Source organism: Ixodes scapularis, unplaced genomic scaffold, assembly GCF_016920785.2.
Source record: "Ixodes scapularis isolate PalLabHiFi unplaced genomic scaffold, ASM1692078v2 PGA_scaffold4__175_contigs__length_147842914, whole genome shotgun sequence".
NCBI classification, from domain to species: Eukaryota; Metazoa; Arthropoda; class Arachnida; order Ixodida; family Ixodidae; genus Ixodes; species Ixodes scapularis.
The window spans coordinates 24,641,638-24,659,447 of record NW_024609879.1 but is presented as its reverse complement, the minus strand read 5'-3'; the positions used below and the strand labels follow the sequence as shown (position 1 = coordinate 24,659,447).

The 17,810-nt window shown below is 47.4% G+C and overlaps 1 protein-coding gene across 1 annotated transcript in view; it reads right to left on the bottom strand.

Annotated features, from left to right (window-relative positions):
- The window catches only part of LOC115313825, an 83,042-nt gene that overhangs the window by 22,636 nt on the left and 42,596 nt on the right, over positions 1-17,810 (bottom strand). Inside the window, exon 4 of the mRNA XM_040205359.1 lies at positions 13,820-13,900. Within this exon, the coding sequence (XP_040061293.1) occupies positions 13,820-13,900 (81 nt within the window). The remainder of the gene's footprint in view (positions 1-13,819; positions 13,901-17,810) is intronic.

The window sequence follows — 17,810 nt, the reverse complement described above, 5'->3', positions numbered from 1 at the left end:
GGAAACGTAGACGGGGAGCGTGATGTTGTTTATGGCAAAGCCCTGGCTGAAATTTTCGACCAGGAAGTACATTTGATCTGCGAAATACTGCAAAGCCATTCCTCTAGTGAAAAGCAGTTCGTGTCATCTCCAAAATGGCGCGAGCGCTCTAATCCCTCGTCGTAAGAGATCACAGTGTGCTCTAAGAGGAAACGTAGACGGGGAGCGTGATGTTGTTTATGGCAAAGCCCTGGCTGAAATTTTCGACCAGGAAGTACATTTGATCTGCGAAATACTGCAAAGCCATTCCTCTAGTGAAAAGCAGTTCGTGTCATCTCCAAAATGGCGCGAGCGCTCTAATCCCTCGTCGTAAGAGATCACTGTGTGCTCTAAGAGGAAACGTAGACGGGGAGCGTGATGTTGTTTATGGCAAAGCCCTGGCTGAAATTTTCGACCAGGAAGTACATTTGATCTGCGAAATACTGCAAAGCCATTCCTCTAGTGAAATGCAGTTCGTGTCATCTCCAAAATGGCGCGAGCGCTCTACTCCCTCGTCGCAAGGGATCACAGTGTGCCCTAAGAGGAAACGTAGACGGTGAGCGTGATGTTTATGGCAAAGCCCTGGCTGAAATTTTCGACCAGGAAGTACATTTGATCTGCGAAATACTGCAAAGCCATTCCTCTAGTGAAAAGCAGTTCGTGTCATCTCCAAAATGGCGCGAGCGCTCTAATCCCTCGTCGTAAGAGATCACAGTGTGCCCTAAGAGGAAACGTAGACGGGGAGCGTGATGTTGTTTATGGCAAAGCCCTGGCTGAAATTTTCGACCAGGAAGTACATTTGATCTGCGAAATACTGCAAAGCCATTCCTCTAGTGAAATGCAGTTCGTGTCATCTCCAAAATGGCGCGAGCGCTCTACTCCCTCGTCGCAAGGGATCACAGTGTGCCCTAAGAGGAAACGTAGACGGGGAGCGTGATGTGGTTTATGGCAAAGTCCTGGCTGAAATTTTCGACCAGGAAGTACATTTGATCTGCGAAATACTGCAAAGCCATTCCTCTAGTGAAAAGCAGTTCGTGTCATCTCCAAAATGGCGCGAGCGCTCTACTCCCTCGTCGCAAGGGATCACAGTGTGCCCTAAGAGGAAACGTAGACGGGGAGCGTGATGTTGTTTATGGCAAAGTCCTGGCTGAAATTTTCGACCAGGAAGTACGTTTGATCTGCGAAATACTGCAAAGCCATTCCTCTAGTGAAATGCAGTTCGTGTCATCTCCAAAATGGCACGAGCGCTCTACTGCCTCGTCGTAAGAGATCACAGTGTGCCCTAAGAGGAAACGTAGACGGGGAGCGTGATGTGGTTTATGGCAAAGCCCTGGCCGAAATTTTCGTCCAGGAAGTACATTTGATCTGCGAAATACTGCAAAGCCATTTCTCTAGTGAAATGCAGTTCGTGTCAACTCCAAAATGGCGCGAGCGCTCTACTCCCTCGTCGTAAGAGACCACAGTGTGCCCTAAGAGGAAACGTAGACGGGGAGCGTGATGTTGTTTATGGCAAAGCCCTGGCTGAAGTTTTCGACCAGGAAGTACATTTGATCTGCGAAATACTGCAAAGCCATTCCTCTAGTGAAATGCAGTTCGTGTCATCTCGAAAATGGCGCGAGCGCTCTACTCTTTCGTCGTAAGAGATCACAGTGTGCCCTAAGAGGAAACGCAGACGGGGAGCTTGATGTTGTTTATGGGAAAGTCCTGGCTGAAATTTTCGACCAGGAAGTACATTTGATCTGCGAAATACTGCAAAGCCATTCCTCTAGTGAAATGCAGTTCGTGTCATCTCCAAAATGGCGCGAGCGCTCTACTCCCTCGTCGTAAGAGATCACAGTGTGGCCTAAGAGGAAACGTAGACGGGGAGCGTGATGTTGTTTATCGCAAAGCCCTGGATGACATTTTCGACTAGGAAGTACATTTGATCTGCGAAATACTGCAAAGCCATTTCTCTAGTGAAATGCAGTTCGTGTCAACTCCAAAATAGCGCGAGCGCTCTACTCCCTCGTCGTAAGAGATCACAGTGTGCCCTAAGAGGAAACGTAGACGGGGAGCGTGATGTTGTTTATGGCAAAGCCCTGGCTGAAGTTTTCGACCAGGAAGTACATTTGATCTGCGAAATACTGCAAAGCCATTTCTCTAGTGAAATGCAGTTCGTGTCAACTCCAAAATAGCGCGAGCGCTCTACTCCCTCGTCGTAAGAGATCACAGTGTGCCCTAAGAGGAAACGTAGACGGGGAGCGTGATGTTGTTTATGGCAAAGCCCTGGCTGAAGTTTTCGACCAGGAAGTACATTTGATCTGCGAAATACTGCAAAGCCATTTCTCTAGTGAAATGCAGTTCGTGTCAACTCCAAAATAGCGCGAGCGCTCTACTCTTTCGTCGTAAGAGATCACAGTGTGCCCTAAGAGGAAACGTAGACGGGGAGCGTGATGTTGTTTATGGCAAAGCCCTGGCTGAAGTTTTCGACCAGGAAGTACATTTGATCTGCGAAATACTGCAAAGCCATTCCTCTAGTAAAATGCAGTTCGCGTCATCTCGAAAATGGCGCGAGCGCTCTAATCCCTCGTCGTAAGAGATCACAGTGTGCCCTAAGAGGAAACGTAGACGGGGAGCGTGATGTGGTTTATGGCAAAGCCCTGGCTGAAATTTTCGACCAGGAAGTACATTTGATCTGCGAAATACTGCAAATCCATTCCTCTAGTGAAATGCAGTTCGCGTCATCTCGAAAATGGCGCGAGCGCTCTAATCCCTCGTCGTAAGAGATCACAGTGTGCCCTAAGAGGAAACGTAGACGGGGAGCGTGATGTTGTTTATGGCAAAGCCCTGGCTGAAATTTTCGACCAGGAAGTACATTTGATCTGCGAAATACTGCAAAGCCATTCCTCTAGTGAAATGCAGTTCGTGTCATCTCCAAAATGGCGCGAGCGCTCTACTCCCTCGTCGTAAGAGATCACTGTGTGCCCTAAGAGGAAACGTAGACGGGGAGCGTGATGTTGTTTATGGCAAAGCCCTGGCTGAAATTTTCGACCAGGAAGTACATTTGATCTGCGAAATACTGCAAAGCCATTCCTCTAGTGAAATGCAGTTCGCGTCATCTCCAAAATGGCGCGAGCGCTCTAATCCCTCGTCGTAAGAGATCACTGTGTGCCCTAAGAGGAAACGTAGACGGGGAGCGTGATGTTGTTTATGGCAAAGCCCTGGCTGAAATTTTCGACCAGGAAGTACATTTGATCTGCGAAATACTGCAAAGCCATTCCTCTAGTGAAATGCAGTTCGTGTCATCTCCAAAATGGCGCGAGCGCTCTACTCCCTCGTCGTAAGAGATCACTGTGTGCCCTAAGAGGAAACGTAGACGGGGAGCGTGATGTTGTTTATGGCAAAGCCCTGGCTGAAATTTTCGACCAGGAAGTACATTTGATCTGCGAAATACTGCAAAGCCATTCCTCTAGTGAAATGCAGTTCGCGTCATCTCCAAAATGGCGCGAGCGCTCTACTCCCTCGTCGTAAGAGACCACAGTGTGCCCTAAGAGGAAACGTAGACGGGGAGCGTGATGTTGTTTATGGCAAAGCCCTGGATGAAATTTTCGACCAGGAAGTACATTTGATCTGCGAAATACTGCAAAGCCATTCCTCTAGTGAAATGCAGTTCGTGTCATCTCCAAAATGGCGCGAGCGCTCTACTCCCTCGTCGTAAGAGATCACTGTGTGCCCTAAGAGGAAACGTAGACGGGGAGCGTGATGTTGTTTATGGCAAAGCCCTGGCTGAAATTTTCGACCAGGAAGTACATTTGATCTGCGAAATACTGCAAAGCCATTCCTCTAGTGAAATGCAGTTCGCGTCATCTCCAAAATGGCGCGAGCGCTCTACTCCCTCGTCGTAAGAGACCACAGTGTGCCCTAAGAGGAAACGTAGACGGGGAGCGTGATGTTGTTTATGGCAAAGCCCTGGATGAAATTTTCGACCAGGAAGTACATTTGATCTGCGAAATACTGCAAAGCCATTCCTCTAGTGAAATGCAGTTCGTGTCATCTCCAAAATGGCGCGAGCGCTCTACTCCCTCGTCGTAAGAGATCACTGTGTGCCCTAAGAGGAAACGTAGACGGGGAGCGTGATGTTGTTTATGGCAAAGCCCTGGCTGAAATTTTCGACCAGGAAGTACATTTGATCTGCGAAATACAGCAAAACCATTCCTCTAGTGAAATGCAGTTCGTGTCATCTCCAAAATGGCGCGAGCGCTCTACTCCCTCGTCGTAAGAGATCACTGTGTGCCCTAAGAGGAAACGTAGACGGGGAGCGTGATGTTGTTTATGGCAAAGCCCTGGCTGAAATTTTCGACCAGGAAGTACATTTGATCTGCGAAATACTGCAAAGCCATTCCTCTAGTGAAATGCAGTTCGCGTCATCTCCAAAATGGCGCGAGCGCTCTACTCCCTCGTCGTAAGAGACCACAGTGTGCCCTAAGAGGAAACGTAGACGGGGAGCGTGATGTTGTTTATGGCAAAGCCCTGGATGAAATTTTCGACCAGGAAGTACATTTGATCTGCGAAATACTGCAAAGCCATTCCTCTAGTGAAATGCAGTTCGCGTCATCTCCAAAATGGCGCGAGCGCTCTAATCCCTCGTCGTAAGAGATCACTGTGTGCCCTAAGAGGAAACGTAGACGGGGAGCGTGATGTTGTTTATGGCAAAGCCCTGGCTGAAATTTTCGACCAGGAAGTACATTTGATCTGCGAAATACTGCAAAGCCATTCCTCTAGTGAAATGCAGTTCGTGTCATCTCCAAAATGGCGCGAGCGCTCTACTCCCTCGTCGTAAGAGATCACTGTGTGCCCTAAGAGGAAACGTAGACGGGGAGCGTGATGTTGTTTATGGCAAAGCCCTGGCTGAAATTTTCGACCAGGAAGTACATTTGATCTGCGAAATACTGCAAAGCCATTCCTCTAGTGAAATGCAGTTCGCGTCATCTCCAAAATGGCGCGAGCGCTCTACTCCCTCGTCGTAAGAGACCACAGTGTGCCCTAAGAGGAAACGTAGACGGGGAGCGTGATGTTGTTTATGGCAAAGCCCTGGATGAAATTTTCGACCAGGAAGTACATTTGATCTGCGAAATACTGCAAAGCCATTCCTCTAGTGAAATGCAGTTCGTGTCATCTCCAAAATGGCGCGAGCGCTCTACTCCCTCGTCGTAAGAGATCACTGTGTGCCCTAAGAGGAAACGTAGACGGGGAGCGTGATGTTGTTTATGGCAAAGCCCTGGCTGAAATTTTCGACCAGGAAGTACATTTGATCTGCGAAATACTGCAAAGCCATTCCTCTAGTGAAATGCAGTTCGCGTCATCTCCAAAATGGCGCGAGCGCTCTACTCCCTCGTCGTAAGAGACCACAGTGTGCCCTAAGAGGAAACGTAGACGGGGAGCGTGATGTTGTTTATGGCAAAGCCCTGGATGAAATTTTCGACCAGGAAGTACATTTGATCTGCGAAATACTGCAAAGCCATTCCTCTAGTGAAATGCAGTTCGTGTCATCTCCAAAATGGCGCGAGCGCTCTACTCCCTCGTCGTAAGAGACCACAGTGTGCCCTAAGAGGAAACGTAGACGGGGAGCGTGATGTTGTTTATGGCAAAGCCCTGGCTGAAATTTTCGACCAGGAAGTACATTTGATCTGCGAAATACTGCAAAGCCATTCCTCTAGTGAAATGCAGTTCGTGTCATCTCCAAAATGGCGCGAGCGCTCTACTCCCTCGTCGTAAGAGATCACTGTGTGCCCTAAGAGGAAACGTAGACGGGGAGCGTGATGTTGTTTATGGCAAAGCCCTGGCTGAAATTTTCGACCAGGAAGTACATTTGATCTGCGAAATACTGCAAAGCCATTCCTCTAGTGAAATGCAGTTCGTGTCATCTCCAAAATGGCGCGAGCGCTCTACTCCCTCGTCGTAAGAGATCACAGTGTGCCCTAAGAGGAAACGTAGACGGGGAGCGTGATGTTGTTTATCGCAAAGCCCTGGATGACATTTTCGACTAGGAAGTACATTTGATCTGCGAAATACTGCAAAGCCATTTCTCTAGTGAAATGCAGTTCGTGTCATCTCCAAAATGGCGCGAGCGCTCTACTCCCTCGTCGTAAGAGATCACTGTGTGCCCTAAGAGGAAACGTAGACGGGGAGCGTGATGTTGTTTATGGCAAAGCCCTGGCTGAAATTTTCGACCAGGAAGTACATTTGATCTGCGAAATACTGCAAAGCCATTCCTCTAGTGAAATGCAGTTCGTGTCATCTCCAAAATGGCGCGAGCGCTCTACTCCCTCGTCGTAAGAGATCACTGTGTGCCCTAAGAGGAAACGTAGACGGGGAGCGTGATGTTGTTTATCGCAAAGCCCTGGATGACATTTTCGACTAGGAAGTACATTTGATCTGCGAAATACTGCAAAGCCATTCCTCTAGTGAAATGCAGTTCGCGTCATCTCGAAAATGGCGCGAGCGCTCTAATCCCTCGTCGTAAGAGATCACAGTGTGCCCTAAGAGGAAACGTAGACGGGGAGCGTGATGTGGTTTATGGCAAAGCCCTGGCTGAAATTTTCGACCAGGAAGTACATTTGATCTGCGAAATACTGCAAATCCATTCCTCTAGTGAAAAGCAGTTCGTGTCATCTCCAAAATGGCGCGAGCGCTCTACTCCCTCGTCGTAAGAGATCACTGTGTGCCCTAAGAGGAAACGTAGACGGGGAGCGTGATGTTGTTTATGGCAAAGCCCTGGCTGAAATTTTCGACCAGGAAGTACATTTGATCTGCGAAATACTGAAAAGCCATTCCTCTAGTGAAATGCAGTTCGTGTCATCTCCAAAATGGCGCGAGCGCTCTACTCCCTCGTCGTAAGAGATCACTGTGTGCCCTAAGAGGAAACGTAGACGGGGAGCGTGATGTTGTTTATGGCAAAGCCCTGGCTGAAGTTTTCGACCAGGAAGTACATTTGATCTGCGAAATACTGCAAAGCCATTCCTCTAGTGAAATGCAGTTCGCGTCATCTCGAAAATGGCGCGAGCGCTCTACTCCCTCGTCGTAAGAGATCACTGTGTGCCCTAAGAGGAAACGTAGACGGGGAGCGTGATGTTGTTTATGGCAAAGCCCTGGCTGAAGTTTTCGACCAGGAAGTACATTTGATCTGCGAAATACTGCAAAGCCATTCCTCTAGTGAAATGCAGTTCGCGTCATCTCGAAAATGGCGCGAGCGCTCTAATCCCTCGTCGTAAGAGATCACAGTGTGCCCTAAGAGGAAACGTAGACGGGGAGCGTGATGTGGTTTATGGCAAAGCCCTGGCTGAAATTTTCGACCAGGAAGTACATTTGATCTGCGAAATACTGCAAATCCATTCCTCTAGTGAAAAGCAGTTCGTGTCATCTCCAAAATGGCGCGAGCGCTCTACTCCCTCGTCGTAAGAGATCACTGTGTGCCCTAAGAGGAAACGTAGACGGGGAGCGTGATGTTGTTTATGGCAAAGCCCTGGCTGAAATTTTCGACCAGGAAGTACATTTGATCTGCGAAATACTGCAAAGCCATTCCTCTAGTGAAATGCAGTTCGTGTCATCTCCAAAACGGCGCGAGCGCTCTACTCCCTCGTCGTAAGAGATCACTGTGTGCCCTAAGAGGAAACGTAGACGGGGAGCGTGATGTTGTTTATGGCAAAGCCCTGGCTGAAATTTTCGACCAGGAAGTACATTTGATCTGCGAAATACTGCAAAGCCATTCCTCTAGTGAAATGCAGTTCGCGTCATCTCCAAAATGGCGCGAGCGCTCTAATCCCTCGTCGTAAGAGATCACAGTGTGCCCTAAGAGGAAACGTAGACGGGGAGCGTGATGTTGTTTATGGCAAAGCCCTGGCTGAAATTTTCGACCAGGAAGTACATTTGATCTGCGAAATACTGCAAAGCCATTCCTCTAGTGAAATGCAGTTCGTGTCATCTCCAAAATGGCGCGAGCGCTCTACTCCCTCGTCGTAAGAGATCACTGTGTGCCCTAAGAGGAAACGTAGACGGGGAGCGTGATGTTGTTTATGGCAAAGCCCTGGATGAAATTTTCGACCAGGAAGTACATTTGATCTGCGAACTACTGCAAAGCCATTCCTCTAGTGAAATGCAGTTCGTGTCATCTCCAAAATGGCGCGAGCGCTCTACTCCCTCGTCGTAAGAGATCACAGTGTGCCCTAAGAGGAAACGTAGACGGGGAGCGTGATGTTGTTTATGGCAAAGCCCTGGATGAAATTTTCGACCAGGAAGTACATTTGATCTGCGAAATACTGCAAAGCCATTCCTCTAGTGAAATGCAGTTCGTGTCATCTCCAAAATGGCGCGAGCGCTCTACTCCCTCGTCGTAAGAGATCACTGTGTGCCCTAAGAGGAAACGTAGACGGGGAGCGTGATGTTGTTTATGGCAAAGCCCTGGCTGAAATTTTCGACCAGGAAGTACATTTGATCTGCGAAATACTGCAAAGCCATTCCTCTAGTGAAATGCAGTTCGTGTCATCTCCAAAATGGCGCGAGCGCTCTACTCCCTCGTCGTAAGAGATCACTGTGTGCCCTAAGAGGAAACGTAGACGGGGAGCGTGATGTTGTTTATGGCAAAGCCCTGGCTGAAATTTTCGACCAGGAAGTACATTTGATCTGCGAACTACTGCAAAGCCATTCCTCTAGTGAAATGCAGTTCGTGTCATCTCCAAAATGGCGCGAGCGCTCTACTCCCTCGTCGTAAGAGATCACAGTGTGCCCTAAGAGGAAACGTAGACGGGGAGCGTGATGTTGTTTATGGCAAAGCCCTGGCTGAAATTTTCGACCAGGAAGTACATTTGATCTGCGAAATACTGCAAAGCCATTCCTCTAGTGAAATGCAGTTCGTGTCATCTCCAAAATGGCGCGAGCGCTCTACTCCCTCGTCGTAAGAGATCACTGTGTGCCCTAAGAGGAAACGTAGACGGGGAGCGTGATGTTGTTTATGGCAAAGCCCTGGATGAAATTTTCGACCAGGAAGTACATTTGATCTGCGAACTACTGCAAAGCCATTCCTCTAGTGAAATGCAGTTCGTGTCATCTCCAAAATGGCGCGAGCGCTCTACTCCCTCGTCGTAAGAGATCACAGTGTGCCCTAAGAGGAAACGTAGACGGGGAGCGTGATGTTGTTTATGGCAAAGCCCTGGCTGAAATTTTCGACCAGGAAGTACATTTGATCTGCGAACTACTGCAAAGCCATTCCTCTAGTGAAATGCAGTTCGTGTCATCTCCAAAATGGCGCGAGCGCTCTACTCCCTCGTCGTAAGAGATCACAGTGTGCCCTAAGAGGAAACGTAGACGGGGAGCGTGATGTTGTTTATGGCAAAGCCCTGGCTGAAATTTTCGACCAGGAAGTACATTTGATCTGCGAAATACTGCAAAGCCATTCCTCTAGTGAAATGCAGTTCGTGTCATCTCCAAAATGGCGCGAGCGCTCTACTCCCTCGTCGTAAGAGATCACTGTGTGCCCTAAGAGGAAACGTAGACGGGGAGCGTGATGTTGTTTATGGCAAAGCCCTGGATGAAATTTTCGACCAGGAAGTACATTTGATCTGCGAACTACTGCAAAGCCATTCCTCTAGTGAAATGCAGTTCGTGTCATCTCCAAAATGGCGCGAGCGCTCTACTCCCTCGTCGTAAGAGATCACAGTGTGCCCTAAGAGGAAACGTAGACGGGGAGCGTGATGTTGTTTATGGCAAAGCCCTGGCTGAAATTTTCGACCAGGAAGTACATTTGATCTGCGAACTACTGCAAAGCCATTCCTCTAGTGAAATGCAGTTCGTGTCATCTCCAAAATGGCGCGAGCGCTCTACTCCCTCGTCGTAAGAGATCACAGTGTGCCCTAAGAGGAAACGTAGACGGGGAGCGTGATGTTGTTTATGGCAAAGCCCTGGCTGAAATTTTCGACCAGGAAGTACATTTGATCTGCGAAATACTGCAAAGCCATTCCTCTAGTGAAATGCAGTTCGTGTCATCTCCAAAATGGCGCGAGCGCTCTACTCCCTCGTCGTAAGAGATCACTGTGTGCCCTAAGAGGAAACGTAGACGGGGAGCGTGATGTTGTTTATGGCAAAGCCCTGGATGAAATTTTCGACCAGGAAGTACATTTGATCTGCGAAATACTGCAAAGCCATTCCTCTAGTGAAATGCAGTTCGCGTCATCTCCAAAATGGCGCGAGCGCTCTAATCCCTCGTCGTAAGAGATCACAGTGTGCCCTAAGAGGAAACGTAGACGGGGAGCGTGATGTGGTTTATGGCAAAGCCCTGGCTGAAATTTTCGACCAGGAAGTACATTTGATCTGCGAACTACTGCAAAGCCATTCCTCTAGTGAAATACAGTTCGTGTCATCTCCAAAATGGCGCGAGCGCTCTACTCCCTCGTCGTAAGAGATCACTGTGTGCCCTAAGAGGAAACGTAGACGGGGAGCGTGATGTGGTTTATGGCAAAGCCCTGGCTGAAATTTTCGACCAGGAAGTACATTTGATCTGCGAAATACTGCAAAGCCATTCCTCTAGTGAAATGCAGTTCGTGTCATCTCCAAAATGGCGCGAGCGCTCTAATCCCTCGTCGTAAGAGATCACAGTGTGCCCTAAGAGGAAACGTAGACGGGGAGCGTGATGTGGTTTATGGCAAAGCCCTGGCTGAAATTTTCGACCAGGAAGTACATTTGATCTGCGAACTACTGCAAAGCCATTCCTCTAGTGAAATGCAGTTCGTGTCATCTCCAAAATGGCGCGAGCGCTCTAATCCCTCGTCGTAAGAGATCACAGTGTGCCCTAAGAGGAAACGTAGACGGGGAGCGTGATGTGGTTTATGGCAAAGCCCTGGCTGAAATTTTCGACCAGGAAGTACATTTGATCTGCGAACTACTGCAAAGCCATTCCTCTAGTGAAATGCAGTTCGTGTCATCTCCAAAATGGCGCGAGCGCTCTACTCCCTCGTCGTAAGAGATCACTGTGTGCCCTAAGAGGAAACGTAGACGGGGAGCGTGATGTGGTTTATGGCAAAGCCCTGGATGAAATTTTCGACCAGGAAGTACATTTGATCTGCGAAATACTGCAAAGCCATTCCTCTAGTGAAATGCAGTTCGCGTCATCTCCAAAATGGCGCGAGCGCTCTAATCCCTCGTCGTAAGAGATCACAGTGTGCCCTAAGAGGAAACGTAGACGGGGAGCGTGATGTGGTTTATGGCAAAGCCCTGGCTGAAATTTTCGACCAGGAAGTACATTTGATCTGCGAACTACTGCAAAGCCATTCCTCTAGTGAAATGCAGTTCGTGTCATCTCCAAAATGGCGCGAGCGCTCTACTCCCTCGTCGTAAGAGATCACTGTGTGCCCTAAGAGGAAACGTAGACGGGGAGCGTGATGTGGTTTATGGCAAAGCCCTGGCTGAAATTTTCGACCAGGAAGTACATTTGATCTGCGAACTACTGCAAAGCCATTCCTCTAGTGAAATGCAGTTCGTGTCATCTCCAAAATGGCGCGAGCGCTCTAATCCCTCGTCGTAAGAGATCACAGTGTGCCCTAAGAGGAAACGTAGACGGGGAGCGTGATGTTGTTTATGGCAAAGCCCTGGATGAAATTTTCGACCAGGAAGTACATTTGATCTGCGAACTACTGCAAAGCCATTCCTCTAGTGAAATGCAGTTCGTGTCATCTCCAAAATGGCGCGAGCGCTCTACTCCCTCGTCGTAAGAGATCACAGTGTGCCCTAAGAGGAAACGTAGACGGGGAGCGTGATGTGGTTTATGGCAAAGCCCTGGCTGAAATTTTCGACCAGGAAGTACATTTGATCTGCGAAATACTGCAAAGCCATTCCTCTAGTGAAATGCAGTTCGTGTCATCTTCAAAATGGCGCGAGCGCTCTACTCCCTCGTCGTAAGAGATCACTGTGTGCCCTAAGAGGAAACGTAGACGGGGAGCGTGATGTGGTTTATGGCAAAGCCCTGGCTGAAATTTTCGACCAGGAAGTACATTTGATCTGCGAAATACTGCAAAGCCATTCCTCTAGTGATATGCAGTTCGTGTCATCTCCAAAATGGCGCGAGCGCTCTACTCCCTCGTCGTAAGAGATCACAGTGTGCCCTAAGAGGAAACGTAGACGGGGAGCGTGATGTGGTTTATGGCAAAGCCCTGGCTGAAATTTTCGACCAGGAAGTACATTTGATCTGCGAAATACTGCAAAGCCATTCCTCTAGTGAAAAGCAGTTCGTGTCGTCTCCAAAATGGCGCGAGCGCTCTACTCCATCGTCGTAAGAGATCACAGTGTGCCCTAAGAGGAAACGTAGACGGGGAACGTAATGTTGTTTATGGCAAAGCCCTGGCTGAAATTTTCGACCAGGAAGTACATTTGATCTGCGAAATACTGCAAAGCCATTCCTCTAGTGAAATGCAGTTCGTGTCATCTCCAAAATGGCGCGAGCGCTCTACTCCCTCGTCGTAAGAGATCACTGTGTGCCCTAAGAGGAAACGTAGACGGGGAGCGTGATGTGGTTTATGGCAAAGCCCTGGCTGAAATTTTCGACCAGGAAGTACATTTGATCTGCGAAATACTGCAAAGCCATTCCTCTAGTGATATGCAGTTCGTGTCATCTCCAAAATGGCGCGAGCGCTCTACTCCCTCGTCGTAAGAGATCACAGTGTGCCCTAAGAGGAAACGTAGACGGGGAGCGTGATGTTGTTTATGGCAAAGCCCTGGCTGAAATTTTCGACCAGGAAGTACATTTGATCTGCGAAATACTCCAAAGCCATTCCTCTAGTGAAATGCAGTTCGTGTCATCTCCAAAATGGCGCGAGCGCTCTACTCCCTCGTCGCAAGAGGTCACAGTGTGCCCTAAGAGGAAACGTAGACGGTGAGCGTGATGTTTATGGCAAAGCCCTGGCTGAAATTTTCGACCAGGAAGTACATTTGATCTGCGAAATACTGCAAAGCGATTCCTTTAGTGAAATGCAGTTCGTGTCATCTCCAAAATGGCGCGAGCGCTCTACTCCCTCGTCGTAAGAGATCACAGTGTGCCCTAAGAGGAAACGTAGACGGGGAGCGTGATGTGGTTTATGGCAAAGCCCTGGCTGAAATTTTCGACCAGGAAGTACATTTGATCTGCGAACTACTGCAAAGCCATTCCTCTAGTGAAATGCAGTTCGTGTCATCTCCAAAATGGCGCGAGCGCTCTACTCCCTCGTCGCAAGAGGTCACAGTGTGCCCTAAGAGGAAACGTAGACGGTGAGCGTGATGTTTATGGCAAAGCCCTGGCTGAAATTTTCGACCAGGAAGTAGATTTGATCTGCGAAATACTGCAAAGCCATTCCTTTAGAGAAATGCAGTTCGTGTCATCTCCAAAATGGCGCGAGCGCTCTACTCCTTCGTCGTAAGAGATCACAGTGTGCCCTAAGAGGAGACGTAGACGGGGAGCGTGATGTTGTTTATGGCAAAGCCCTGGATGAAATTTTCGACCAGGAAGTTGAATGTTTTAGGCAAGCTAGAAGGACATCATTGTATGCATCATTTTACATTAAGACATATATTTAATGTTTATTTTCCAGCCCTTTTTATACGCATAGTGCGTGTATATTCTCTTTATTTTGATGTGTCTCCCATTTTCGATCTGCTTGGTCATTTACATCGTTCGGCACACAACAACTTTCACTATAGCGAAATTGTTGACTGCATATTGTAAACGAACTGAACAACTCAATACATTCTTGACTTTACAGCGAGTTTATAGTGCGTTACAATCAAGCAACAAGCACGGGCTTACCTTCTTCTTTTTTCTTTATTCTTACAATTGAACAGTTCTTGTAGTTAGAGTACAGAAGCTTGTGATCTTGTGGTCCATCAACTGAAAGAAGTATAACATTTACGTTTAAATTATGTTCTATTATTTTCGATAAAATCGCACGACAGTCTTGTTGTAAGTACAGCCGTTTTTTTGGAAGAACGATTTTTGCATGCGGGACTTAATGTTAAAGAAAGTCTTCAAATCTCATATGACGCGATATTTGTACATGTCTATATTTTTATATTTTTGTTGCTTAAGTTCCTGTGTATCCCTAATAAGTACTTTATGCTCAGAAACATTTATTATGTGCGCTAAACTGCTTCTCAAGGTTTTACCTCCCCTGTCTGCATATTTCTAGTTCTCGATTAAAGCGAATTCCTTCGCGAGTATGCTGTATATGGAATGATTTCCATGATGAGATGCTTATTACGAATTCGCTGAATTACGGTATGAAATAAAGGTTATATTACGGCAATTGAAGCGTAAATTCGTTAGTTATTTTAAATGCTTGATTACTTAATAGAAAGAAAAAAAGCATGCAGCGCGAATATCTATGAAGGCACCTTGTGTTTTATTCCGTAAAATGCAATCACGATTGAGCGAAACAATCTTTTAAACCACACGGTGTATCTTTCCTATCTCAAGCAAGCCGCATCTTGAGTTTCCTTGTGTTTTGAAACACTGAATGCCTTTCCGAGTTTCGTGTTATAAATACAAATAAGAACCCACATAACAAGGTCCCGACCTCTTCGGAGGAGCTATAAATATTCACTTAAGTCGCGTTGTACGGAAATCGTGATTGCATTTACATGTTTTCCCAAACACGGCACTCGCCAAACTTATGTTTTAGAACAATATTAGAACATTGATTCTTCCGTTCTGTGCCTATTGAAACACTACTAGCGCATGTGACTTTTAAGTTACATAATATATGCAGGCTGTCTAACCAGTTCTTATTCCGGTTCCATTCAGGTTCGGATTCAGTAGCTTTATATTTTGTTGCGGTTCGGCTCCAGTTCAGTGAGGCATTCTAAGTATTGGTTGAGTTACCAGCTTCACCAAGCGAGAACCAGTTCAAACCCGTGCTTTACTCTACCTTAAAACGTTACCACCTGTGCATTTCCCAATGAAACAAAACAAAAACAAAAAGTTCAAAGCTCCCTTTCATTAAGAAAGAAAAAGCGTGTCCAACAAAGTGTCATCTGCATTAACATTTAAAAACAGCTAGTTGTCTAAAGCCGCGGTGCTGAGAAAAGGACAGCAAACAAATATATGCTTAAATATTTAATTTTCGGATCTTAAATGTCTTAAGCACAGACATCATTTTATACAAATAACTTGGTCATACAGGGGCTTAGAAATAGTGCTTCCGTGTAAGCCAATCAGTCAGCACGCAGAGTGACACACTGACACTATATTGTCACTAATGACAGTTGATGAGGAGATGAAAACTGAAACAAATCGAAAGTCTAACAGGGTGAACTTGTGCCCAAAACAAAAAGGAAGCAGACGATAATAGTGGAGCGTCGCGGGCGTCGATGGCGGCGTAGCAGCAGGATTGAACACAGGGGCGAGACTGACTCCGGCTTGCCACGCGGAGCACTTTTTCCAGCCGCGTGGGTTTCTGGAACATTCCGCCTAGAACGTTCGCTGCGTAGAACATTCGTAACTCGATCAGACGAAAAAATTCTCGAATTGGCGAATACTCCAAGCAGAATGAATAAATAAAAGAACATTCCGCTCCCTGGAATCGAAACCAGAACGTCCGCGCGACAGCCAAGCACGGTAACCATTCGGCCACGTACGCTCTCGCTCAGCGACCCGCGTGGCAATATAGCATGCACTGTACTCGCAAAATATTCTTTCGAGCATCTCGTGACAAAGTTGAAAACTAGAAAGATAGAAAAAAAGCAATTGAAAACTGACTCCAACAAAAAAAAAATAGAAAAAGGAACGGGCGGCATGCCGCACTCTAAACACAAACACAAAACAATATTTTCCTCAGGAAGGGTTCAGAGTGCCGGGCAAGTGGCGTCCAGGCGACCGGCACCTCAGGCCCAGTGTCGCGACTTGAACCTCTCGTGGCTTTTCACCTCTAGTTTTTGCCGCCGCAGAACACACACACGCTGATAGCCGGCAATCTTTTTAATGCGTTAGCATCAAAGCGCTCATTTTCACGACTAGCCGGCGGTGTCTTATGTCTGTCAATGCCAGCGAGAGAGGGAGAAGGAGGGGGAGAGCGCGACGCGTGTGACGCACCCATTGATCCGATGCTCTGACGTCCGAACGCGTCAGCCTCTTCCTCTTTCCCCGGCGCAGGCTAACTGACAGACACCACCGGGCTTTTGTCAGAACGAGCCCTTTCGTTTTCGCCAAAGTCACGCGCACAGCTAGCGCGGAACCAGCGAGGAGGAGACGCCCCGCAGCACCTCCTTGATAACAAAGCCGCAGTGCTGAATGAGATAGCTTAATCATAGAAGGGCGACGCTGAACACAGATTGAAACGAATGCTGCGGCAACACTCGCCTTCGAGTTAAGTTTGAGCCGATCGTTGACACAATCGTCGTGTTTAATCTCTGGCCGGCGTTGGCCCTCGCTGATGACGACTTCTCATTCAGCACTACGGCTTTGTGGGCGTGCTGAGTTGCCGCTCTGCCGTCGTCGCTTGTTCTCCGCTCTGGGTTTCCGTATAGAGGTGTGTGGGCTCTGATGTGCGTGCGTAGTTAAAACAATGGATGCGGTTCACTCCACGAGCGATATAAGTGAGATTCGTTCCACGAGTGGTATGGATTTCCATGAGTGATATGAATGACTGCATCCAAGGGCGTCAACGTACGCTGACAGGCAGAGAGAAAAGAGAGGTGAAATAAATTACAGGAAGATCCATTGGTGGATTCGTAGGGAATCCGTTCGCATGACCCTTGGGAAGCGCCACACGCGTCCCATTTCGGGAAACGCTAACACTGACCCCGTAACGAGGCCAAAAAAACGCAGCGAAAAATTGAGGAAGGAAAAGAGAAATCCAAAAGGGAAAAAGTGAAGGGGTCATGTTAGCGTTTCGCAAAGGTTGAAGTATGTGGCGTTTCCAAGGGTCATGCTATCGTATTCCCTAAAATCTACCAATAGATCTTTCTGTAATTTTTGTTTTGATTTTTTTGTCTGTTTTTTTATCTTTAAATAGAACAGCTGTTACTTCTTTCAACTTTATAATAGACCACAGAGGACACAAGTCATTGAAGCCAATGCAGTGTTGTGAGAGCGTCATGTGACCTTCGAAAGAGACGCAGCGACGCGCTGAATGTGATACAATCAGAGCGCGGGATTGGTTGGGGTAGATAACGCGTCGGCTGACCTCTATGGCAAAGTGAAACGGAGTATAGCAGCCAAACACAGGAACTCGAGCACGTACGCACGCTTACGTGCACGGAGGTTAACCTCTTCGCATAGTCAGGTAGAAGTATTCTACATCGACAAGCAGACCTCAAGTCGTACTGCACTCATTTTGTATTTTTTTCAGTACGTCGCAAGCTTAAATTTAGTTCTGTTTTTTTTTTTTTTTTAATTGTATTCGTAGTGCAAGCAAAGCAAAAATAAAAAAAAAAAAAACGTGCAGAGACGTTTCTTTCGTATTATTTATGATGGCTACATTGGCCGCAGTGTTTATTATGAGTATAACAGGCTTTTACGACGATGTGATTGTACTACACTAAGCTCGAGTAAAGGCATTTTATGTTTTAAAAGTAGCGAAAGCTGCGTCGATGCAAGAGGCACGTGCAGCCCTTGGGAAGATCATGGTAGTACAGCGCAGCACTGAGCTAGATTTCAGACGCCATGTTTTTACCAGAACTTGCGCGCGGCACGTGTCTCGAGCAGTTCCACTACAATGAATGGCGCCACTTTTATCAGGATAGAGGGGCTTCAAGTTTGATATGACTTTAGCGCCATCTAACGTTTTTTTTTTGTATAAATG